The sequence below is a fragment of the Canis lupus genome, chromosome 10, assembly GCF_003254725.2.
Source record: "Canis lupus dingo isolate Sandy chromosome 10, ASM325472v2, whole genome shotgun sequence".
NCBI classification, from domain to species: Eukaryota; Metazoa; Chordata; class Mammalia; order Carnivora; family Canidae; genus Canis; species Canis lupus.
In genome coordinates, this window is record NC_064252.1 from 62,438,526 (window position 1) to 62,465,332 (window position 26,807).

General features: G+C 41.5%; 1 protein-coding gene, 1 non-coding gene and 1 pseudogene across 3 annotated transcripts in view; 1 reads left to right on the forward strand and 2 right to left on the reverse strand.

The window, feature by feature from the left end:
* Window positions 1-23,283, reverse strand: part of USP34 (ubiquitin specific peptidase 34) — a 244,189-nt gene extending 220,906 nt beyond the window's left edge. The window contains exon 1 of one of the 2 annotated variants that reach the window (XM_035721667.2): window positions 22,804-23,283. In XM_035721667.2, coding sequence (XP_035577560.2) covers window positions 22,804-22,846 — 43 coding nt within the window. In that variant the 5' untranslated portion in view covers window positions 22,847-23,283. The remainder of the gene's footprint in view (window positions 1-22,803) is intronic. The other variant, XM_025468624.3, reaches the window with a different exon arrangement.
* On the reverse strand, window positions 4,870-10,273 carry LOC112673120 (mitotic checkpoint protein BUB3-like; annotated as a pseudogene).
* LOC112675727 (U2 spliceosomal RNA) lies at window positions 5,941-6,131 on the forward strand. The gene has a single exon (XR_003146033.1). It is a non-coding gene; the product is annotated as a U2 spliceosomal RNA (small nuclear RNA).
* Window positions 23,284-26,807: the final 3,524 nt, after the last annotated feature.

The window sequence follows — 26,807 nt, forward strand, 5'->3', positions numbered from 1 at the left end:
ACCAAAATCAAGAATAAATTCCAAGCAAATACAAAAACAGATACAGACACGCCAGAGTAAAACTGCTAAAACCTTAAGACCTAAGACAAAAAGAAAAATATTTAAATCAATCAATCAAACAGAAACTTACCTTCAAGGAAGCAAAACTGAGGGCTGACTTCGCAGAAGAAAAAATTTAAACGGGGGGGGGGGGGGGGGGGAAGGGGGGGTGCTCAATGAGAGAAGCAATAGTAACTGCCAATCTGTAATTTAATAACCCATTTCAGTGTTTGCTTGTATGAAAATGTAATCATTGCCCTTCATTTTAGAAGACAAGCAAAATAGGGAAAAACCATCAACAGCAAAACCACACCAAAAGAAATGCTAAAAGAAAAATGATCCCAGATAAAAGCCCAATGATGAAATAAAGAATGAAAAGCAACAAAAAGGGTAAATCTAAATGAATACTGACCTTATAAATTAATAAGGTCGTAATTTTTAAAATCTAATTAATTAATTAAAACACACTACATGGGATCCCTGGGTGGCGCAGCGGTTTGGCGCCTGCCTTTGGCCCAGGGCGCGATCCTGGAGACCCGGGATCGAGTCCCACGTCGGGCTCCCGGTGCATGGAGCCTGCTTCTCCCTCTGCCTGTGTCTCTGCCTCTCTCTCTCTCACTGTGTGCCTATCATAAATAAATAAAAGTTAAAAAAAAAATTTAAAAAAACACACTACAACAGCATTATAAAAGACAGGAGTAGTTTAAGTGAAATTGAAAGTATTCTACGGCTTTGCTACTCAAAGTGCATCCCAAGGACCAATAGCATCAGCATCATCTGGAAGTTTATTAGGATGAAGAAATTTCAGGCAAAATTTCAAACCGCCAGAGTTGGAATCTGCATTTTAAAGAAAATCTCCAAGTGATTCATATGTACATTAAATTTCCAGAGGCACTATTCTAAAGTCTGAAAAGTAGTAAGGTACTAAAACAGACTGCAGTGTGAGAAACTCACATAATTAAGAAAGGTTCTGGTAAAGAAGCAAACAAGATAAATATGAGAACAAGGGATCCCTGGGTGGCGCAGCGGTTTGGCGCCTGCCTTTGGCCCAGGGCGCGATCCTGGAGACCCGGGATCGAATCCCACGTCGGGCTCCCGGTGCATGGAGCCTGCTTCTCCCTCTGCCTGTGTCTCTGCCTCTCTCTCTCTCTCTCTGTGACTATCATAAATAAATAAAAAAAAAAAAAAAAAAAAAAAAAATATGAGAACAAGATGAAGGATTCAGTTTCACTTTTGTTGAAATTCAAAAACAAAGGAAGATACTTAAGTAGAAATGACCAGCATGAAATTAAAGATATTGAACTGATGCGTGGAAAATTAATCAGGATTAGAAACACACTCAGAATTGTCTAAAAGAGGATAGTACTAGTAGATTGAATCCTTACTTCAAACTTCTTCTGAAAATACATAGCAAAAGACTAAACTTTAGGTAATCTCCACACTTAAAGGATTAGAATAATGCAACCCAGAGTCAGGTAGAAAATTTCAATATGAAAAAAAAAAGAAAGAAAGAAAGAAAATTTCAATATGCAGCCTAGCAGTTCTGAAACTTTGTTTTGTTTTTGTTTTTATTTATTTAGTAGAGAAGCAGAGGGAGAAGCAGGTTCCCTGCAGGAAACCCAACGCAGGACTCCATCCCAGGACCCTGGGAATGGGACCCAAGTCAAAGGCTCAACCACTGAGCCACCCAGGTGCCCCCAAAACTTTGTTTTTAGAACTCCTTTTACATGCTCAGAAACCGAAGACTTCAAAGAGCTTATGTTTACACGATTTTTATCTTTCAATATTTATCGTGTTAAGTTTATAAACAATTCATTGCCGATTTTAGGGTTATTAAAAAATTAGTGGCTTGATGACAAGTTTCTAAATTTTTAAAAACCTCTTTAGGCTTAATAGAAAACAGCTGTATTCTCATTAACTGCTTCTGGCTTCTGTCTGTTGCCAAATACTGTTTTAAGTATATGAAGTCTATCCTTAAAAAAAATATGAAAATGGAATTAGAAGTATTTTAGTAGCTTTAACAGATAATTTTGGATATTATTCTTTGATATTACACCAAAACTCAATGACTGTTAATTTCTTAAAGATTACACTGCAAAATGAAATCTAAAACTGTGTCAGTACTGATACATTAAAATCCATCGATCTATCTCACTCTGAATAGATCAGCCCATAAATGTTTTTGTAACATCACGCAGTGGTGTTACAGAAAATACTGGATCACTAAGTTATGTTGACATATTTCTTTACAGAGTATCAAAAAATTACATCATTAATATTCCCCTCAATCTCCTCAAAACTAAGTACTGGGTAGCTGTCAAACTCAAAGTGACAGGTACAATTTTTCCAAAATTATAATCTTTTCTTGAAAGCTCAATTTTATCTCTGGCAACTAACACTGTCTTCTTTGAAATGATATGCTTTGCTTCATTCATTCCAGAAAATGTCTGCCAAATACCCAAATCTGGATAACCTTTGAGTCAATCATTCTTTCAAATTAAAATCATTTTTCAGGAAAAAGAGCAGCTTGTTCAGCTTAAAACTCAATCATATGATCGCACTTCCTTAAGACAACCATCTTACACGGCAGTGTGAAGGAGAAATGTTTTACATGTACTTCTCATTTCATCACAGTACATACACATGAAGACATGTACACAAGCGCTGAGATTTAATAAGATTAATTTTCATTGCTTCATCAAGGACATCACTTGCCAAACAGCTAATGCTTGGCGGTGAAGACTATGTTAACTACTCAGTGCCACTAATTTGGGAAGCAAAGGCAAAAGATTTTCCTTACTATTTACAGCCCATTGACAAGTCTTTGAAATAGGCAAAGTGACATTCCTCTAGGAACTCAGCTGCCTCGATGCTAACACTTTGCTAGTGGCAAAAGGTAATCTTAGCTTAACATTATCCCGACATCCCTCTTCCCACCCCCAAAATCTTCTAAGTCTTCTTTAACATATAAAAATACCTTTGGAAACTTCTGTACCCCCCAAGATGCATGCTGGCAATCATCCTCCAAGCGTATGACCCACCCATATACATCTGAAAGGTCTCACAACTAAGGTTTTATTAAAAATACCTAGCCCCCTCAAGGTCCTGGAAACCTTGCTTCCAAAATTCCTTAGAGACTAAGGCTATCCCTAACCCCTCCCCCACCTTGAAAGTATAAAATCAGCCACTCCTCACACCCCCAGTGCAGCTCTTTCTGACCAGGGTCCTGACCCCGCGGCTTTAATAAAACCACCTTTTATTATTCTCAAATTTTTCTTGGCCATTGGCTCTGAACTCCAACCATTTTCTACATCACCACAGCCTTATTTCCTGCAATGCAGCCAACAGTTTTATCTATCATGCCTTTGAGCTATCAGTGAAAATATCAACCAAAAGGCAAATAATGTTTTAACCCCTCAGACTCCCTTCAAAGGCTCCATTAGACCCTTAAGGGTTCAGAGATAACACTCTAAGAACCAATGATGGAGCCAAATGAAGGTAATGATTTAATAAAGCAATATATGAAATAAAAGATACCCTGTTTGAAAAGAGGGAAGTACAACAGTCTCCATTCACACACATGATCTTGTATAAATCCTGAGAAAAATCTAAAGAATCCATAAAAGAAAATTAATAAACCAGTTTTAAAAGGTTGCAAAATACCAATACACACACACACACACAAAATCAGCTTATCTCTATACACTGGCAATGAACAATGCAAACGTTAAAAAAAAAAAAAAAGCCAAGATAATTTTGAAAAAGAAGGTTCACACTTTCCAATTTCAAATCTTACTACAAAGCTAATCAAGATCGTGTAGTACTGGCAAAAGGACAGATATAAAATTAATAGGACAGAATTTAGAGTCCAGAAGAGTCCAGAATACACATCTGTGGTCAACTGATTTTCAACAGAGATGCCAAGACCAGTCAGTAGAAAATGTCTTTTCTACAAATGGTGCTACAACAACTGGACAGCCTCATGCAAGATGAGACAGGACCATGCTCCACATGGAGTCTACTTGAGATTCTCTAGCTCCCCTCTCCTTTGCCCCTCCCCCTCTGCTGTCTCTTGTGCACACGAGCACTCTCCAATAAATAAATCTTTCTTTTTTTTTTTAAGATTTTATTCATTTATTCACGAGAGACACAGAGAGAGAGAGAAGCAGAGACATAGACAGAGGGACGAGAGGCAGACTCCAAGCAGGAAGCCCGATGCAGGACTCGAGCTGGAACTCCCAGATCACGCCCCAAACTGAAGGCAGACGCTCAACCACTGAGGCACCCAGGCGTCCCACTAATAAATAAATTAAAAAATATATATATTTTGTGCTCCAAAAGACACTACTGAGAAAGTGAAAAGATAATTCACAATATGGGAGAAAATATTTGCAAATCCTATCTAATAAGGGACTTATGCCTAGAATATATAAAAAAAGCTCATACAAATAATAAAAAGACAAACACCGCATTATAAAGTGAGTGAAGGATCTGAAGGGAAATTTCCCCAAAAATAAAACCACAATGAGATACCACTTTATATCCACTAGGATGGCTAGAATAGTCAAAATATCAAGTGTTTGCCTCCATATTCCAGCTGTAAAAAAAAAAAAAAAAAAAAAAAAAAATTCCCACCAAAGAAACAAATAATGATCTGAAAACCAACCAACCAGTGTTGGTGACGATGTATGAAACCCTCATACACTGCTAAAGGGAATCTAAAGGAACACCTGCCTTTGGCCCAGGTCATGATCCTGGGGTACTGGGATTTAGCCCCACATTGGGCTCCCTGCTCAGCAAGAAGTCTGCTTCTCCCTCTCCCTCTGCCCCTCCCTCTATTTATGCACTCTCTAATAAATAAAACCTTTAAAGGACAAAAGAATGAATGAATAAATAAATGGACTATAAAATGGTACAGCAATTTAAAAAACAATCTCACAGTTTTTGAAAAAGTTAAATGCAATTACTAGCTGACCTAATGATTCCAGTCCTAGACATAGATTTGACAGAAATGAGAACATAAGACTACAGAAAAACTTTTTAAACAAATGTTCAAGGAAGCATTATTCATGTTAAAAGAACCCAAATCTCTCAACTGATTAATGGATAAAAATGTGTTATAACCATACAATGAAATATTATTCAGCCATAAAAAGGAATGAGGTACTGATTTGTGCTCCAGCATGAATGAATCTTGAAAATGTGCTAAGTGAAAGAAGTCAGTCACAAAAGACAATATATTATGATTCCATTTACATGAAATATTTGAAATAGACAACTACACAGAGAAAATAGATTGTTGCTATGGATGGAGGATTTAGAGTCACAGTTAGAGGGTATGGAGTTTCCTTTTGAGGTGACGAAAGTATTTTAAAATGGACTATGATGGGGCAGCCCGGGTGGCTCAGCGGTTTAGCGGCACCTTCAGCCCAGGGTGTGATCCTGGAGTCCCAGGATGGAGTCCCATGTCCCGCTCCGTGCAGGGAGCCTGCTTCTCCCTCTGCCTGTGTCTGTGCGCCTCTCTCTCTCTCTCTCTCTGATGAATAAATAAATAAAGTCTTTTTAAAAATAAATAAAATTAAAATAAATAAAATTGACTATGATGATGGTTGCATAATTGTGAATACAGTGAATTAAGATGTACAGTTGGGGAGGCTGAGTGGCTCAGTCAATTAAGCATCTGACTCTATTTCAGCCCAAGTCATGATCTTAGGGTCATGAGGTCTAGCCCCCCCATCAAGCTCCACGCTCTGTGGGGCAGTGTGGTGGAGATTCTCTTCCTCCCTCACCTTCCCTCCCTCTCCATCCTCCCCATCTTGCTCACATGCAAGCTCTTGTTTGCAGGGCGCTATCTCTCTCCCCCTCTCTAAAATAAATAAACCTTTAAAAATAAGTAAAACAATCGCTTCTCGGCCTTTTGGCTAAGATCAAGTGTAGTATCTGTTCTTATCAGTTTAATATCTGATACGTCCTCTATCAAAGGACAATATATTAAATGGATTTTTGGAGCAGGGAGATGGAATAGGAGCTTGCTCTGTCCACTCCACGCATTGACCTGGTATTGCAGTACTTCCAGGAACGGTAAGTAAGTAAGTAAGTAAATAAATAAATAAATCAAGCAAGCAAGCAAGCAAAAGCGGCATTTCAAATCACTGGGAAAAAGAAGATGCTAAGACCACTGAGTATTATTTGGAAAAGGTAAAGTCAGATCCCACTTAATTTAGATCAAAATAAATTCCAGACAGATTAAAAATTCAACAAATCCATTAAAAAGCTAGAAAAAAAATTAATCAAATATCTGATCTCAGAGAAAAGCCTTTCTAAGTAGCAGACAACTCACTCAGGAACCAAATATGTCACAATACAAATAATGCAAATATCCTCAATATCCAAACTCTTGCAGAAACCAAATAGTTTGGGATAGCAACTCTGTTTTTCCCCCTCTATATGGATTTTTTAAAATAGAATATTTAATGCAAAAACACAAGCATTCTCAAATACTACTGACAGGGTACATTAGTATAACCTTTCAAGGTTTTTAGCAATCAGAAGCCTTAAAATTTTTTACTTTTTGACCTAGAACATGATCTGGATTTCTATACTCAAGGACAGTTTCATTGCTTTTTTGCTTTTTGGTTTTGGGGTTTGTTTTGTTTTAAACAGAAAAACGCTAGTTAAATACGTGTTATATGCAAAAACTAGAAGTAGGCTGCCGTTAAATTCCGTTCTTAGAAGGATATGAGAAAATGACCATTTAAAAAAAAGGAAACAGAATACATAACTCAATTTTAGGGACGCCTGGGTAGCTCAGCAGTTTAGTGTCTCCCTTTGGCTCAGGGCGTGGTCCCAGGATCGAATCCCACATTGGGCTCCCTGCATAGAGCCTGTTTCTTCCTCTACCTCTTTCTCTCTCTCTCTGCCTCTCATGAATAAATAAAATCATTAAAAAAAAACCTCAATTTTATATAGTCACAGAATAGCTAGAATGATATACTAGAATTTTAACAAAGTAATTATGTTTTATTGATGTATACTAGTTCTTTAAAACTTCCTACAACAATCATATACATCACAACCATAAGCACCAAACAATAAGTGAAACAAAGGGAAAGCACTGACCAATGTGAAAATTATAGGGGAAAAAAACTCCCCATTTGCTTGGTAAAAGGCAGCCACTGGTAACCTGTGACAATATAGTTTTTAGGCAACAGCAGAAGCCAGATTTCAGAAGCTTCAGGAGAACTTAAGACACTGGAGGAAAAAAGAGCTTAAAAGAGCAAGGTCCTGGAGAAATATAAGAAAATAAACCGGGGGGGGGGGGGGAATAAACCAGAGACGGGGCACTTAGGTGCCTCAGGGATTGAGCATCTGCCTTTGGCTCAGGTGGTGATCCTGAGGTCCTTGGATGGAGTCCCACATCAGGCTCTCCCCACAGGCAGACTGCTTCTCCCTCTGCCTATGTGTCTGCCTCTTTCTGTGTCTCTCATGAATAAATAAAATATTTAATTAAAAAAAATAATAAACCAGAGACAATATTTTGTGAAGTTTCAAGAAAGTCATACCAGGGGCACCCAGCAGTTACGCGTCTGCCTTCGGTCCAGGGTGTAATCCTGGAGACCTGAGATCAAGTTCCACGTTGGGCTCCCTGCATGGAGCCTGCTTCTCTGTCTGCCTGTGTCTCTGCCTCTCTCCCTGTCTCTCTCATGAATAAATAAAATCTCAGGGATCCCTGGGTGGCGCAGCAGTTTGGCGCCTGCCTTTGGCCCAAGACGAGATCCTGGAGACCCGGGATCGAATCCCACATCGGGCTCCCGGTGCATGGAGCCTGCTTCTCCCTCTGCCTGTGTCTCTGCCTCTCTCTCTCTCTGTGACTATCATGAATAAATAAATAAAATCTTTAAAAAATAATAATAATAAAATAAAATAAAATAAAATAAAATAAAATCTCAAAAAAAAAAAAAGTCATACTATGTTTACTATTACCACAAAACTTAACTGAAATAACTCATGTCAGTTAATAACTCTCTCTCTCTCTCTCTCTCTCTCTCTCACACAGTTTATCTTATGCTGGCACTTTGTTAGGTGTTTATGTGCATTATCTTACTACCTTAATTACACTTGATAGAGATTTTGTGAGGATTAAGTATCATCCTCATTTCCAAATAAGGAAGAAGTCATTACGAGGTTAAGGAACTTAACCAAAGCCAGAGATTTAATAAATGACAGGAATAGCATTTTAACTCAAGTCTATCACATTCCAGACATCAATCAGTTACCATCCTACTGCCTCATCCTTATTGGACTCCAACTTTCCTTAAGAGGAGATATACATCTAAATTTATTTCTATATCTACTACAGTCTTCAGCACAGTGCTTAACCAAGTTAAACGTTTAATGTATTTTTTTATGTTGAATATATATATCAACAGTGATGTTAAAAAAAATAGTGAAGACTTTTTTCAAATAATGTACTCAGTACGTAGACTAAGAAATAGTTTAAAAAAAGAAAAGAAAAGAAAAGAAAAAGAGAAAAAGAAAGGATTTTCAACTTTCCAACTTGGGCCCAGCAGAAAGCCTCCCCACAAAGAAGGGTGGAGAGGTGGGCCATTCTGCCATCAACAAGAGTCACTACAGAACACACATTCACAAGTACATTCACCGTGTGGGCTTCAACAAGTGTGACTCCTGGGCACCCAGAGACCTAGAAGTTTGCCAGAGAAGAGAACTCTAGATGTCAACACTGATACCAGTATCAACAAAGCTTTCCAGGCCAAAGCAATAACGAATGTCCCATACCATATCCACATACAGATGGCCAGAAAACATAAAAATTCACAAAACAAATCCTATCTATTGGTTACCTATGTACATGTCAACACGTTCAGAAATCTATAGACAGATCAATGTGGATGAGAACTAATCATTGATTGTCAAAGTTATAAAACCACAAAAAATATATTAAGCTTTCTTTTTTTTGGGGGGGTGATACGAACTGTTTTATCATCATCAACATGGCATGTAAGTAAATGAAATCCTGTCAAGTACATGGTGACTTGGGTTTTGTTTCTGCGTCTGTCACTTGGCAAATGAAAATTCCATCTTCAGGATGTTCCATGTCATCCATTTCATACATATACGACGATGCTATTGCGAGCGTGGTCCCATCATTACTGAAGGCAAGGGACGCAATGCTGGTGGGGTACTGATAGAACTGGCACAGTCGCTTTTTGTTAAATGGATCCCAAATGTTTACAGATCCATCAGAGCCACCTGTGGCAAACATATCGTGGATGTTGTGAAAGGAAATGGCATTGACAGGGTAAATCTGCTCAATACTGTTCCCCTTTAGTCTGTGACACTTGAAGGCATGCTTCTTCTGTTCCTCAGGGCTTGGGTCCAAGTACTCAAATGCCACTCGGCCCTTGATAGAGCTTAATACATAACCCTGCTTGTTTGGAAATGCTCGTATGCAGCGAGTCTGGTACTTCAGTCTGGACTCGCGGCACTGCTGCACATTGCCCATGTTCCGTAAGTCCCACACCAAGACTGCAGCCTGCAGTGCCCACAATCAGCTGGTCTCCAGACACTGAGAGGGTACACACATTTTCAGGCTGAGAGAAGGTCCCTGCATTACAAGGAGTTCTGGGATCCCACAATTTATCTGTCTGATCCCAACTCCCTGTCACCATCACATTTACTTCTGGACAGTATTCAACACATCTGATAGGGGCATCGCATGGGTTCCAACAAGATTTTCTTTTTTTTTTTTTTTTTTTTTAATTTTTATTTATTTATGATAGTCACACACACAGAGAGAGAGAGAGAGGCAGAGACATAGGCAGAGGGAGAAGCAGGCTCCATGCACCAGGAGCCCGACATGGGATTCGATCCCGGGTCTCCAGGATCGCGCCCTGGGCCAAAGGCAGGCGCCAAACCGCTGCGCCACCCAAGGATCCTCCAACAAGGTTTTCTTGATCGATGTTCAAATCATGCATTTTCAATTGATGGTCTAATCCCCCACTCCAAGCATGTGTTGGATCATAGAAGGAGCAGTCCAGTACGGCGCTGGTGTGCTAGTACTTGAGCCGCATGGAGTTGGCTGGCACATCATAGAGGCGCACTGATATATCCCAGGAGGAGACCAGCAGGAACTGGGAGGTGTTGGGGCTGAACTTCACGGAGGAGATGCTGTCCTCGAGCGCTAGTTCAGGTTGAACTCATTCGAGCCCATCATCTTGGCCTCCCCTCAGAAGCAACTTGACCGCCGCCACCCGCTGCCGCTCCAACCTCCTTGCTTCCCTCGGAGCACTCATATTAAGCTTTCAATACAGCATAACGTATTAGATATGCACATGTTTGCTGCCCAGAAACAATCTTACCTTCTTCACACTCACAACATACCAAATTTTGGGGGAAAATTTTTTTTTTAGCTATGAGGTTTGAGTGGGATCAGTTTCAAAAATGAGTTGATTAGTTTAAGCCAACTAAAGCCCAACCACTCAGAGCTCTTATTCATGAGTAAGTCCAAAAACATGTAAGCCAATGATATATGAAATGCCATTTGCCATCAAATACAGGTTTCAGAAGAGATTCTCTTTTCCTCTGTATTTTTTAAGATTTTAATTATTTAAATAAAATTATTTTAATTATTTATTCATGAGAGACACAGAGAGGCAGAGACACAGGCAGAGAGAGAAGCAGGCTCCCTGAGGGAAGCCTGATGTGGGACTCCATCCTAGGATCCGGGATTATGACCTGAGCCAAAGGCAGATGCTCAAACACTAAGCGACCCAGGTGCCCGTCCTCTGTATACTATATACACGATTTTCGGGATGCCTGGGTGGCTCAGCAGTTAAGCACCTGCCTTCAGCTCAGGGCGTGATCCCGGAGTCCCGGGATTGGGACCGAGTCCCACACTGGGCTCCCTGCATGGAGTCAGCCTGCTTCTCCCTCTGCCTATGTCTCTGCCTCTCCCGCTATGTCTCTTATGAATAAATAAATAAAGTATTTAAAAACAAAAACATGATTTTCAAACAGTGGTATACAGATGGTGAAGTAGCCATTTCTGCTACCATGAGAAAAGCCAAACTGAGGTCAAACCAAGGAAGCACAGAGAGCAAGCCAAAAAGAAATGAAGTCTTGATAATGTTATGAATCCACAGATAAGGAATAGACCACACCCAAAGACAGCACACACCTGAACTGCTTATTTATAGCTTAGGGGGAAAAATCCTTTTTTCCACCAAAGAAGTTCTTTTCTTTCTGATCCTTACAACAAAGTCCTACCTGGTTCAGAAGGTAATTACCAATCTTCCATTTTTAACCCATGGGTGTAAATATCAAGGGATATTCAGAAATTAAAAAATAAACATACATCTTGACAACAAAATTAGGGTTTTGGGTTTTTTTTTGTTTTGTTTTTTTTAATCAGTGAAGTACCTTTTTATGACTGGGGGTGGTAAGCAGGCTGTCACTAAAGGACTGACAGAATGTGAAATATCCAAGTAGATTCAGAAAGCAGGAAAAACTACCACACATCCAGCCTACCCTTGATTTCCATTCCATTACCTACCTCCACCAATCTTAAGATTTTTCAGCATTTTAACAATAAGTATTGTTAAAGTATGTGCAAAAGTAAGTATTGATCCTTGTATGTGCAGGCACTATGAAACTTCGTTAATAGGGACGCCTGGGTGGCTCAGTGGTTGAGCATCTGCCTTTGGTTCAGGTCATGATCCCAGGGTCCTGGAATTGAGTCCCACATGGGGCTCCCCACAGGGAGCCTGCTTCTCCCTCTGCCTAGGTCTCCTCCTTCCTCTCTCTCTCTCTCTCATGAATAAATAAAAATACTTAAAAGAAAAAAAAAGACCCATAAAAAAAGAAACAGTGAATAGTCGCAACCACAGAATTTGTCTTATAAAATTCAAAAACATAAAACAACAAAAATACCTAACTCTAAACTGTAGAAAATGCTACAAAGGATAAGAACCAGAATTACTTTAGGGGCACTTGGCTGGCTCAGTCAGAGGAGCATGCAACTTTTGATCCCTGGATCACAAGTTTGAGCCCCATACTGGGTGTGGAGAATCAATTAATAAATAATTAAATAAAGTAAAAACTTAAAAAAAAATCAGAAATACTTTACATTGTATGTTCAAGAAAGGCCTTTCTGAAAAAGTAACATTTAGGTTGAGACTTGAAGGCATAGTAAGGTGATAAATACCAGGCATGCATAAAGGCTCATCATGGCAGCAAATAACATCCCTGAGAGAAAGCACAAAGCAAGGGAATGAGGCTAGCAGTGGCTACATCACAAATAGTGGTAAACCATTCCACTTCCCTTATTCCCAACAACTATTCCGAGCAGTTAAAGGCCCAATTCAATCTTCCATCTTCCTTGAAACCTTGCCTAATCCACTTAACCAGAATTAATCTCTCCATAGTTCCTTTGTCAGTTTTTCATGAGTCTTCCAACTCCCATCGTCAAGCTTCTCAAAGAGAGAGAGAGAGAGAGAGAGAGAGAGAGAGAGAGAAAACAGGGAGAGAGGGAGAAGCAGACTCCCTGCTGAGCAGGGAGCCCAACTCAAGGCTAGATCCCAGGTCCTGGAGATCTAACCTGAGCTAAAGGCAAACACTTAACCATCTGAGCCACCCAGGCACCCCTTCAAAATTATTTTAAAAGCAGCTACACCGTGTTCTCCCCAAAAGAAACCTTACATACAACTCCAATTTATAAAACAAATTAAAGTAAATTAATTTTTTAATTTTTTAAAAGGGAAAAAGTTCTGAAATCCCCTTCACTTCCGTGAAATAGCAACAATTACATTCCAAGAACTGTTTACAAACCAAAAATCATTACTGAAAATCCTGAAGAGGAAAGAATTAAGGCCAAGATCCTGTGGCTTGCCACCAGTCAAGTCCCTCTAAAACAACAACAAAAATACATTTCATCTTCTCTACCAGGATGGCATAAGATTCTATCACATTGATATAATCAAAATAGGTCATACATATAGAATTTCCATGTTTTATCATATTGGTTTCTAAGGCAAAAAAAAAAAATGACATTGTTTTAAGTTACTTAGTGTCATTCCAATTTTTTACCATCATTTCACTCACTACTAAGTGATTATTCAGTAGTGGAAAGTTTCTCTTCTATTTCCCAAAATAATGGGGAAAAAATAACCTAAAACAATACTTGCCAATTTCTGCTCTCCAGGAAACTCAGCTAGAGCTTCACAATCACACACAACCAAAACTGTATCACCTTCACTGGATGTAATCTGCCCAGACCTGGAGATTTTAACACCACTAACAAAACTCTCACCATTCCTCACCAATCTAAAGATTAGATTCCCGCTTAATATAGACTTTATCCTACATGTCTGGTGACTCCTCTTAAAAGAGAAATAGGCAGGCACCTGGGTGGCTCGGGTCATGATCCCTGGGTCCTGGGATCGAGTCCCGCATCGGGCTTCCCATAGGGAGCATGCTTCTCCTCCTGCCTATATCTCTGCCTCTCTCTCATGAATAAATAAATAAAATCTTTTAAAAAAAGGGGGGGGGGTAGAAACAAGGTATGATTAGAATAAAACAACTTTGTTCTGACCAATACCACCACTGCTGTATTATGCCACTCCATCAAACAGTGGGCCCACTAACCCCTTAATGATACTCTTACTTTGAACACAGCTTCAAAACCCCTATTGTCTTAGCATTTTCTTAAGTCTAAATTTATTCTGAGTTTTTGCTCCTATATTCTTACAATCATCATTGGTTACTGAAACTTTCTCAGTAATCAGAATATGGTTTATGAGTCTGACAAGCAAAATTACCCAGAATAAAAAGTATCTATTTTCTTATGGTGGTTTAGAACCAGTACACTGCTACATTGCTAAAACAGCCCCACAGACCTAGGAGTCAAACTTTAAGACTATAAAGCCAATATACTGATGCACTATTGTTAAGTTTTAGCACATTGTCAAATTTCCTTCCAGACATGCTGTATGAGCTACTCAACAATCTGACTTCACAGACCATATTCAAGGTAATATTCATTTTTTTTTAAATTTTTTATTTATTTATGATAGGCACACAGTGAGAGAGAGAGAGAGAGAGGCAGAGACACAGGCAGAGGGAGAAGCAGGCTCCATGCACCGGGAGCCCGACGTGGGACTCGATCCCGGGTGTCCAGGATCGCGCCCTGGGCCAAAGGCAGGCGCCAAACCGCTGCGCCACCCAGGGATCCCTAATATTCAAACAATAACACAAAGACTTCCAAAAACCCAAATGCCCATCAACAGAGGACTAGTTAAGTTACAGTAGGACCAAATAATGGAAGACTACACTGAAGCCATTAAAAATTATAAAGTGGATGTTAACATAAAAAGATGCCTATATCTTAATAAAAAATGATACAGAAATATAGAGCATGTAATTTGCTTTTTACATAAATAGTATGTATTAGGAAAGTTATAGAAACCAGGAATGACTTAAGAGATGCTTATTAAAACATGGACAATTTCTTTGATAAGCAGTTTCAGATTTTCCTAATTTTCTTAAAAGTTTTTTTTTTTTAATTTTTATTTATTTAGGATAGTCACACAGAGAGAGAGAGAGGAGAGAGAGAGAGAGGCAGAGACATAGGCAGAGGGAGAAGCAGGCTCCATGCACCGGGAGCCCGATGTGGGACTCGATCCCAGGTCTCCAGGATCGCGCCCTGGGCCAAAGGCAGGCGCTAAACTGCTGCGCCACCCAGGGATCCCTTTTCCTAATTTTCTTTATAATTTTCTATACTATTTGATTTTTTTTTTCCCAAAAAAAAATCTTGCAATGCATCTTAATTTAGAACAGAGTTGCTTAGGGTATTTTTCATAAGCATATACCTAACAATTCATGAATAAGGTAATAAAAAGCAATAGATATGATACAGTCCTCACCTACAGCATACTTCAGCCAGAAACTCATACCTAAACCACTACTGGTTAGGGGCACCTGGCTGGCTGTCAGTGGCACATGTAACTCTTGACCTTGTGGGTGTGAGTTCAAGCCCCTTGTTGAGTGCAGAGCTTATGTTAAAAAATATTCAAGTTATTTTCTTTTTCAAGTTATTTTCGATTACAGGCCCAAGAATACTGATTTAACTAGACAATCCCATCTTTCTTCTACAAAAACCTTTCATTACCTAAAATGCTCACCTATCCTCTACAAGGCACTACTTTAAGGACTGGGAAAAGAAAACATGACCCCTGACTGTAAGGGGCTCATCATCCAGCAAGGAAGGCTAATGTTAACTTTAAAAAAAAAAAAAAAGAATGCCAAAACTCTGGGATCAGGTCCCACATCAAGCTCCCTGTAGGGACGAGCTTCTCTACGTCTCTCCCTCTCTGTGTCTCTCATGAATAAATAAAACCTTTTAAAAAAATTTTTTTAAAACGGAAAAAGGGCTATATAATGAAAGTACATATTCTAAACTAAAGGATATAAGTCATTTCAAGAGAGGTTGGGAAACAGTTAAGAAGGCCTCACCAAAAAAGTGGGATTTGAAGCTAGGAAGAGGAGTTTGGCCCAAACTCTGCTATCATATACGTCAGGCAGAGAAGTTAGAATTTTATTCTTCAAGCAATGAAGATCTATGATGGTTTAAGCAGGTCATATGATAATCATATACCGTGTTTTAGAAGGCAACTCTGCAGAAGAAGCTGAACAATAAAAAACATTTTTTAAAGACCTATAATTAAAAACACCAAAACAAACAAACAAAAAAGAACAGAAAAACAGGAAAGGGGCGCCTAGCTGGCTCAGTCAGCAGAGCATCCAACACTCGATCTCAGGGCCCCACACTGGATGTAGAGACTACATTTAAAAAGGTGTGGGGAGGGGCAGCCCCAGTGGCGCAGCAGCGCCGCCTGCAGCCCAGGGTGTGATTCTGGAGACCCAGGATCGAGTCCCACATCGGGCTCCCTGCATGGGGCCTGCTTCTCCCTCTGCCTGTGTCTCTGCCTGCCTCTCTCTCTCTCTCTCTGAATGAATAAATAAATAAATCTTTAAAAAAAAAAAAAAAGGTGTGGGGGACATGAAAAAAATGGATGTGGTGAATACAACCAAGAGATGCTATGGTTAATAAATGAGCAACTCGGGGATCCCTGGGTGGCTCAGCAGTTTAGTGCCCTGCCTTCGGCCCAGGGCATCATCCTGGAGTCCAGGGATCCAGTCCCATGTTGGGCTCCCTGCATGGAGCCTGCTTCTCCTTCTGCCTGTGTCTCTGCCTCTCTGCCTCTCTGTTTCTCTGTGTGTGTCTAATGAATGAATAAATAAAATCTTTTAAAAAATAAATAAACGAGCAACTCATAAGGTAATCACATAAAACATTAAAACCTGAGAAGTAGGAAAAAACACAGGCAATGTATTAAAAAATGCAAATAGCCAATAAAAATACAAGTGTTTAAACTTACCAGTAACTGGCTACTACAACTTTCACCAAAATAACACTTTTTCAAGGATAATATACAGTACAAGTAAAGTGCCCACATTATGCAGACAATGCTTAAATAATGGAAATCAGTATATCCTTTCTGAACAAGTAGACAACAAAAGATGTTTATATTTTTGACACAGTGATCACTTATACAAACCTAGCTAAAAAAACACAGTAATGTAAATAAAAGATTTATGTACAGGCTGCTCATTTGCAGCATTATTCGTAAGAATTGGAAACAAACATACAATAGGAAAATATTAAGTCTTGTACAAAATGAAATACTGTACAGACAAAAAGTATATTTTCAAAACAGGTTAATAAGGAAAACAATCAAACAAAACATTGGGTGAAACAAACTACATGGGCAGCCTGGGTGGCTCAGCCAGCAGTTTAGCGCCGCCTTCAGTCCAGGGCCTGGTCCTGGAGACCCGGGATCGAGAGTCCCATGTCGGGCTCCCTGCGTGGGGCCTGCTTCTCCCTCTGCCTGTGTCTCTGCCTCTCTCCTCTGTCTCTCATGAATAAATGAATAAAATCTTAAAACAAAACAAAACAAACTACATATTAAACTATATATATCACATTCTCAAAAATGTAAATGTAAAAAATAAAAAATTAAAAAAATGTAAATGTGTGAGTGCCTGGATGGCTCAGTCGATTGAGCATCTGCCCTCAGCTCAAGTTATGATCCCAGGGTCCTGGGATAGAGCCCAGAGTGAGGCTCCCTGCCCAGTGGGGAGTCTGCTTCTCTCTGCCCCTCTCAACTCTGCCCCTGTTCCCAGTTCATGCTCACTCTGTCAAATAAAATCTTTTAAAAAAAAAATTGTAAATGTGTACCAAAAATATTTCAGAGCATCAACAGGAATCATCAGTGGATGATTAGATTTACAGTTTTCAGATTGTCTACAATCAGAATATGCAACGTTTATAATTAAGAAAATTTTAAAAAGAGAGGCAACTCATTTTTCTCAGGTCTGTCACATCTTGGTCAAGCCATTATTGAAAAAGTTCCTTTCTCTTTCTGAAAATGTAAAAAGTCTTACTAGTACACACTAATACACACATTAGAAATACTTTTAAATCAGATATATGGGTATTATCATTAAACATACAAGAAAAATTAATGTTTAATGAATATAGTGCTAAAGCTAATTAACAATTACCACTGACAATGCAGATAACCTACATTAACATACTACACGTTTTTAGTACTTTATGGTTTCTAAGTTATAAAAATATACGAATTGAAATCATGAACAGGGACGCTTGGGTGGCTCAGCAGTTGAGCGCATCTGCCTTTGGCACAGGGCGTGATCCGAGGGTCCTGGGATCAAGTCCCGCATCAGACTCCGGGTGGGGAGCCCGCTTCTTCCTCGGCCTATGTCTCTGCCACTCTCTGTCTCTCATGAATAAATAAAATCTTAGAAAAGAAATCATGAACACTACTTCAAATATTAATTGGTTTAAGAGGATATACACTGGGACGCCTGGGTGGCTCAGCGGTTGAGCATCTGCCTTCGGCCCAGGGAGTGATCCTGGAGTCCCGGGATCAAGTCCCACATTGGGCTCCCTGCATGGAGCCTCCTTCTCTGTGTCTCTCATGAATAAATAAAAATCTTAAAAAAAAAAAAAAAAAAAAAAAAAGAGGATATATACTTAGCTAGATCACCAAATAATAATTCATAATTTGGAACTTTGTACTGTAAAATCAGATTTCCAATTTTAAGAATCACTTCAAATTTTAGAAGTAGAGGTCAACCAAAAAATATTAATGAATTTAGTGCCTATACTCTTAATATCAAAAAGACTCTAGAAATGTATGATTAATTAAAGGGCTCAATGCTAACAATACTTAGATTCCATTCAGCTACTTAAAGCTTTTAAATTCCTACTACAATTACAATGGCATTATGCCTGAAGTTGTGAAAATACATAAAAATATACTAATTTTGGGGGCAGCCTGGGTGGCTCAGCGGTTTAGCACCGCCTTCAGCCCAGGGCCTGATCCTGGAGACCCGGGATCAAGTCCCATGTCCGGCTCTCTGCATGGAGCCTGCTTCTCCCTCTGCCCGTGTCTCTGCCTCTCCCTCTCTCTCTCTCTCCCTGTCTCTCATGAATGAGTAAAATCTTTAAGAAAAAAAATACATATTAATTTTTTATTCTGTCAATTAAACAGGACACTCACAATTATGTCTACCGTTCAAACAGATCGTCATAAGGTTTACAAAGCACAGTATAACTGGTAAGAGCATAGCCTTTTTAGCCTGACCTAAGATTAAATCCTATTCAAATCCTGACTCCATCAAATACTCATGGGACTCTAACCAAGTCATATAAACCCTAAATATTGGTTCTCTTATCTGAAGAGGGTGATAGAGTACAGTACCTACCCTACCTCAAAGAGCTGATAAAGTATTCAACACAAACTGCTCAATATTCTGCTTTAAAAATAATGCAAACAGAATTATTCTGCAAATACTGCTATCACAGTATCTTGAGTTCAAGCTTAGATAGGACTACTAGCTAAATAAGTGACAGGTGACCTTTATCTGGCAAACCATTTAGCCTTCCTGAGATTCAATTTCTTCACCTCTAAAACTTAGATACCAATACTTGCTACTGCCCATCTCCAAGGATAATGAGAGACAAATAACTGGTCTACTTTGTTTAAATGCTACAGTTGGCAAACTGTAATTCACTACACACACCCATAGGATAAAAATCTACATTTAAAGCCATTTTCAGTCTTCTCTCAGAGAAATCTACTTTATCAAGGCAAATAATGACCTCAATTTACTACTGAGCTAGCTATGGTGGTAGTCCAAAGCGTAACTTCAGACTTCCAACTTCTCATCAACACCCAGAAATGCTTTGGACTCAGTGAACTGGTTCACAAAAACAGCTAGAAAAGCTGTGTATATACAAATTCAACAGAGTTAGCAAAACAATATAAACTTAAAATTATTTCTTAAACTGAATGCAAACCCACAAACTAATAGCAGCCAAATTAACTCAATACATTCCTAAACTAAATTCAACCTCACAAACTGATAGTAGCCAAATTAACTCAACACATCCCAAGCCTTTAAAATGTCCTTTTTAAAAAATAAAGCACTGAAAGGAAAAGAGAAACTTAAATATGTTGTACTGAGATTGGTTATTCTAACACTACAGCCAAACATTACTCCGAAATGTAATTTTCAAGTTTTAGGATATCTGTCAAGACTATATTTGAAAAGGCGATATGGGGGTCCTTATTATGGGGTTCTTAGCCTGGTTCCTTGGACAGGCTTCAATGGGCCCTTAAATCGCAGGCAAAACTATGTCTGTATACCTGGTGAGAGTTCACAGCTTCAGATTGCCAGCTGGAGCAGAAGTATAAGGTAATATTCTCTCATCAAAAACTGATGACAGAAGCAGACTATAATCTTTTGTTACCAACTTTCAACTAAATTGCATTCTGCCAGATGTTTAAATAAACATTTGAAGTCCTGTTATCAAAACCTCTGTGCATATCAGATATAAAGCAGTACTACTGCATTCTATCTACCCTTTCATTTAAAGCACAAAATTTCTTTTAAGTTTCATCAGTGTTGGTAAATTTGAAAGAAATAGGTTTTTGGTGTGTGTTTTTTGATAATTCCTTTTCAAAAATCAACTTGAAACACATCACCCAAAAATATAATTTTATTTCTTCTCTTGATTAAACTCTTACAGGGCATCATATTGGGAGAAAAATTCTGAGCACATTATTTGGGGACTTTTAAGTCTGATTTTCTTTTTTTTTTTTTTTTAATTTTTATTTATTTATGATATTCACAGAGAGAGAAAGAGAGAGAGGCAGAGACATAGGCAGAGGGAGAAGCAGGCTCCATGCACCGGGAGCCCGATGTGGGATTCGATCCCGGGTCTCCAGGATCGCGCCCTGGGCCAAAGGCAGGCGCCAAACCGCTGCGCCACCCAGGGATCCCCTAAGTCTGATTTTCTAATCAAGGATGAGTTGATCTTCATCTTTGCACAACCTCTGGGGAATAAAGTATAGACTTACTTATTTTGAGCAAAATTTCCAGAAAGAGTTATAACCTACCTCAACAAGTTTTATCAAATTCCAACCATCATGCTTATATCTAGTCACGGATTAATGTTAGTATAATGAGATAAACTAATACCCTCTGTTCTCAAGAAACTTAAGCATCTTATGTTTGGGATACCAGAACTACACAGAAGAAAAATGAAAACAATTTTAAAACTACAGGAGAGGGAAAGAAAGAAAGAAAAGAAAGGAAGAAATCTGCTTGTAATAGTTTGGTATAACCTACCAATAAAATTGCTGAAGTAATTAAAAAAAAAAAAAAGCATCATTCTGAGATTAGTGTTTAGGAGGCAAATTTTTAAACTAAGCTTTAAGGGAAATACTAAGAAATCATCCTAAGTATTTTTAGAGATCACTGGCTTATACATAAATAGAAAATCCTTATTTGTTCATTAAGACAGGTTTCTTAGAGGATCTCCATGGCCAAATTCTGTGAACCTGCTTCAACTAACTGTATATAATTAAAGTAATAAAAGCTAAATTCTACTTCAAGATTCTCTACAAAGTTTCCATAAATCCACTGCATTTTTGAGAGCTTCTAAACAAAGTTCTAGGGGTTTCCCAAATAATTTTCAATAGGAACTTTGATCATGTCTCTTCTCAAAAGAAAACAAAGATTAATAAACTTTAGTTTCTTAGATACTATGTTTAAAGTTGGTTTTCCTAGTTACGTTTAAAATAACTTAAAACACCAAAAAATTATTAAAGTAGTTTTTTCTTATATTAGAGAGCAAAGATATACTTTTCCCAACTTAATAATAAACCATAATTACACAACTTATGAGATATAAAAGTTTACTGAAGTACTAATGACTTTACCTACATAACCACCATAACATAAACCACCTGCACCAAAAGTAAAAGTATCTCAAAATACATACAAGTTACCTTAAAATTCAAGGAAAATTTAGAACCAACACAAATATTGGAAAGTACAGTTTGAATATGTGCAAAACCTGCTTCCACCTGTCAGAAAGTAAACACACAGTTCAATGTAAACTAGAACCATTCCACTTTTACTATTGCCCTGGGTTATTCAAGTGAAATTCAAGCACATCAATGATCAAGTAAAATTCAAATACAAACAAGAGGACACATTTACAAAGCCATGGTTTTAAAAGAATGGCATTAGAAAAAGGGGTAGTAGTTTGGAAGTTTTGGGAAATATCAGAACACAAATCCAAAACCCGCAGTTCGTAAATGAGCATTTTCTCAACAATCAAGTTTTCGTAAATTAATCTTTTATCTAATGCACCTCAACCAACTAGGCCTTTGGGCCCAGAAGTAGCTAAGTTGCAAATACAGTCTGTTTCTTTAGGCTCAAATACTATCTTACAAAGGTCGGAAATAAAAGAATCTGGCTTAAAAAAAAAAAAAAAAAAAAGAAAGGAAAGAAAGAAAAGAAAAAAATCAGTGTATGCTCTTTAATAATCAAAAGTATAAGAAATAAGGTCTTTCATTCCAAGAGACAGGCCATGAGAATCCTGGGATGGTATCCGTAGTACAGTGCCCTCCTTGATAAAAATCTACCATTTAAAACGGCGAATGGTACACTAAGAAGGAACATCATTAATTTAAAAAAAAAAATTTTTTTTTTTTTTTTTAATTTGAAAAGGCACGAAGGTTCCAACCGTGACTACTACAGTTCAGATTTTCATCTATTTCGGGGCTGGCAGAAGGGTTTAATACACCCACACACACCCCCCCAAGGGAGGGGAAAACCACCAACCTCCTCCCAGGGAGTTTAATGAAAATTAAGCAGGTAGAAGAGGCCTCCTCGGCAGCACGCTGAAAAAGCCAAGAGGGCGGCCGGAGGGCCGAAAGGTTCGGACTGCGGAGGAGAGCCGCGTCCTCGGACCCACCTCCCCTCACCTTCCCGGCAGGGCGAACGCCGCCAGGGCTCATTAGCGCCTTCGTTAATTGACACCTGTAATGAGGAAACTTTCCGAGCGGGGAGGCCGCCCAGGCCCGGCCAGGCCGGAGCTCCGGGGCGGCCCCGCCGCGGGCGCCCAGGTAACCGGGCCGGGCTGGGCCCGAGGCGCCGCGGCGACCGCGCCACCGCACCTTCCCGGGGCGCTAGGCCCGCACGCCGCCCGGCCGGGCCGTCGCCTCCGCAGGCCGCGGCAGCGCGGGGAGCGGCGCGGGGCCCCCCAGCCCTGCACCCCCACAGGCCGCCGCCGCCGCGGCTACTTACTTTCATTTAACACCTCCACCAGGTCTGCGCAGTTCTCGCACATCGTTCGGCCGCCGCCCCCCCCCTCCCCCGCTTCGGATCGCACTGACTGATCCCGGCCGGCGGGGGGGAGGGGAGAGAGGCGGAGGAGGGGGCCGGCCGGCCGGCGGGGCGGGGAGGCGACGAGGGCGGGCGGCGGCGGGGACGGGGCGGAGAGCAGGAGTATGGGGGAGGGGGCCGGCGGTCCCCGGAGCGGGCGGGGGAGAGGAGGGGGGCGAGGGGAGGTGCGCAGGCCGGAGGGGCGCGGAGGCGCCGGCGGCGGGGAAGGGGGGGAAGGACGGGGGGAGGGGAGAGGGAGGGAGGGGGCGGGTGGGGAGAGAAGCAGCAGAGTCACTTCACCGACCAGACGCCGCGGCCACCGCTGACGCCGCCGCCATTTTAATAGAGCGTTCGGGCTGCGCTCGGCTCTTTCCGCCCGAGCGAAGGAGCCGACGAGAAACGCCTCGCGCTCTCATTCCTCCGCCTCCCGCCCTCTCTTCGCCTCCCGCCCTCCCACCGCTCCCTCCGCACACACGCCGCTCGCCCCACACCCCGCCGCGGCCGGCTCGCCGCCCTCCCTTTCCTCTTCCGTCCGGCCTCCCCGCCCTCGGTCCACCCCCTCGCGCGCTCGCCCACCCCGCCCAGCCCGGATCTCTGTCAGCGGCCGGAAGGGAAACGCGAAGCCAGCGCGGCCGCGGGGGGAGTCCGGGTGAGTAGGGGAAGATGGCGGAGGCGGCGGGCGGCTCGCGGTTGCGCGGCGTCGCCCACCGCGGCCCACTGCGCGGGCTGCGAGGCCCAGCGAGCGCCGGGTCCCCCGCGCCGGCCCGCTCCCCGCCCTTGCGCCTCGCCATCTTTCCTCCGGGCCCACGAGGACGGCCAGCGGGCGCTTTCTCCCTCCCCGCGCTCGGGGCCGGGGGGGGGCGGAGGAGGCCGCGGCTCGCCGGGCGGCGGGGCCCGAGCGACGCTGCAGCCCGAGTCGGGGCCCGCGGCCCCTCCCCGCGGGGCCGAGTGAGGATGGAACAGCCCGGGGGCGGCGTCACCTGCATCCGCGTGGACCGCCACCCTCGGTTCTCCGAGGCTCGTCCGCCCTCGAGCCGTCAGACACCTTGACGTGACTAGAAATGGCGGCGCGAGGAGCGCTCACATGGCGTCTCCTCCCCTGTGCGCGAGAGGGCCCTGCGCCAATTGCCCGTCTACGGCTCTTCACCTGAAATAGCGTACTTTCGCCCCTCAGCGAAGCGCAAACCGCCGGGGTATTGAGGTGGGGAGAGAAATGAAGAAGAGCAGGTGAGGGAAAGGGGACGGCCGGCTCGGGCCGGCGTTGGGAGAACCTTCCTCCCGCCTGCGCTTCACACCCTCGCCGCCTCCCGAGCGCGGCCTGTTTGACGGAGCTGCGGCTGCACAGGCCGAAAGGGAGGGTGGGTCCCCGCCGTGAAGGCTGTGAGCCGAGCAGCTCTTCAGACCCGGTGGGTTCTCTGGAGGTCCTGCCCACCTCCGCCCGCCTCCTTACCTGCCTGCTGCCCGACCCTGATGCCGTCGTTTCTGCCCACCTGTCGACAGTGTCGGTTCGCAGCTGTAGAGCCCCCCCTGCCATCATCTTCCCTTCCCATCATTGCTCCAAAACGTGGGTGTCCGCAGACCTGACTTTGCCCCTCCACCCTTCGGGCATCCGTCGCCACCGGCCAACGGGGGAATTTGCCAAACCCAAATTTTGTTGTGTTTTTTCAGGTGGCAGCTAGAGACTTGGAACTTCGGGAGGAAAGCCGCAAGGAATACTCGTTACTGGTTTAAAACCGTCATGGTAGGGCTGCACCTGTGTCTTGAGTCCTTGCCGGTGAAACGTGAGCAGAAATCTGCAGAGCGGATCTTTGGGACAGAATTGCCCATTACTAATAGGAGAAGGGACAAATTGAGCAGACGTTCCCCTTAACCCTTCTTTCTGTCTGAAACACGGTCTTGATTTACAAAGTGATATAGCATCTGTTGTCTAGTTTTTGGGTTTTTTTTCACAATGAAACCACGAACAGGATAAACGCTAACTATAAAGTTGATAATGCAGAAAAGTAAGGCGTGAGCCTCTAATACATCCTTGAGCGGCAGTTCCCCCAGACTGCTTATGTCTGTCCCATTTTCTTTAAGCCACTCTTAGGTTCCCATTATTTGGGGCCAAACACATTACTGACACAGAAAGTGAGAACAACTGCTACCATACATGTGGAGTATTCCTAGGATGTGTGGAAGCCACAGTTTGATTTTAAATGCTTAAGGATGTTTTGCTTCCTGGTTTTGTTTTTCTTTTACAAAGTTCAATGATACTTGATTTAAAATGCTTTAAGGGGAGCCGGGTGGCGCTGTCGTTAGGCGTCCCAACGCTTGGTTTCAGCTCAGCTCTTGATCTTAGAGTTGTGAGATCAAGCCCCACATCAAGCTTTACGCTGAGTGGAATCTGTGAGAGCTCTCTGCGCTTCCCACTCATGTGCATTCTCGCTCTCTCCCTCCCTGAAATAAATTTTTTTAAAAAATAAAATCCTTTGAGAATCTAGAGTATTATTGTCATAAATGATCATTGCTCCTCAGTCATCACTTCAGGGCTCAACAGACTTCTGTAAAGGGCCAGATAGTAAATATTTTAGGCTATATGGACACCCCAACTTTCTCAACTACTCTGTTAAAAGCAACTGTGGACTATATAATGGAATAAGTTTGGCTGTGTTCCAATAAAACTTTACTTACACTGAAATTTGAAATTAATTTTGTCCCATATCACAAAATACTATTTTTCTTTTGAGATTTTCAACTATTTAAAAATGTAAAACCATTCTTAGCCCACAAACCATTCAGAAACATGTAACTGGCCAGATTTGGCCTGTTGGTTGTAGTTCACTAACCCATTATCTACTCCAACTCCTTGTTAGCACATAAACGCATAGAAGACCATGAAAAACAAGACTGCCTGCCTCCTAACTAGAATCTTAACTCTTCTGTACTGATTTAGTATATGTATCAATAAGACCTTATAGTACATTTGAAGGATGTGCATTCTAAACGTATGGGGCACCTGGGCGACACAGTCAGTTGGATGTCCAACTCGATCTCACCTCACGTCTTAAATCTCTTGGTTGTGAGTTGAGGTCCCACATTGGGGGGCTCCACACTGTATGGAACCTACTTTTAAAAAAGAAGGGGCAGCGCCTGGGTGGCTCAGTGAGTTGAGTGTGGACTCTGGATTTCCATTCAGGTCATAATCTCAGGGTTGTGGGGTGGAGCCCAATAGGCTCCATGCTCCACAGGAAGTCCGCTTGAGAGTCTCCCCCTCTGCCCCTCCCCCCATTGCACCATGCATTTTCTCTCCCTCTTTATTTTTTTTCTCCCTCTTTAATAAATAAATAGTGGGATGAAGCAGAATCTCTGCTGAAATATTCCTAGATTCTTTTAAATCTTAATTTTCCAACTAGTAATCAGCAATCCCCATACACCTTCAATAGCTAAGATTGTTTTCAATATTTTGTATGCATGTCACCATCTAGTGGTAGAATCCTGCTTTGAGTAAAATTTCAGAGTCTATGAATTTGTAATTCTTGAGTTTGAAATACATAGGTCATATATTCATAGCTGCTTACCTGAAAACCAGCCTCAACTAATACTGCTAGTGAAATTATTTGTCCTTAGCATTCTGGTTGTAATTATTGAACATAGGATTTTTTCTCAGGTTTGGAATTTAAGCCTGGCTGTTCCTATCAGAGGCCAGAATTATTGCAGAGTTTACTCTTGTCCCTCACACCCAGGCTTATCACTATTTTGTGGAACTTAGAGTCATTATTAGAAGGCAAGTATGCTATTTTATTCTTTCCACAGCACCCAGCCCAATTGTTTGTACATAAGCTCAGCAAACTGCTGTTTGGTTCTTACCTTGCTAGAGTGATTATTTTTATAAACAAACTGGATTATATCACTTCCCTGCCTAAAAACTCTTCAATATTTCCCCC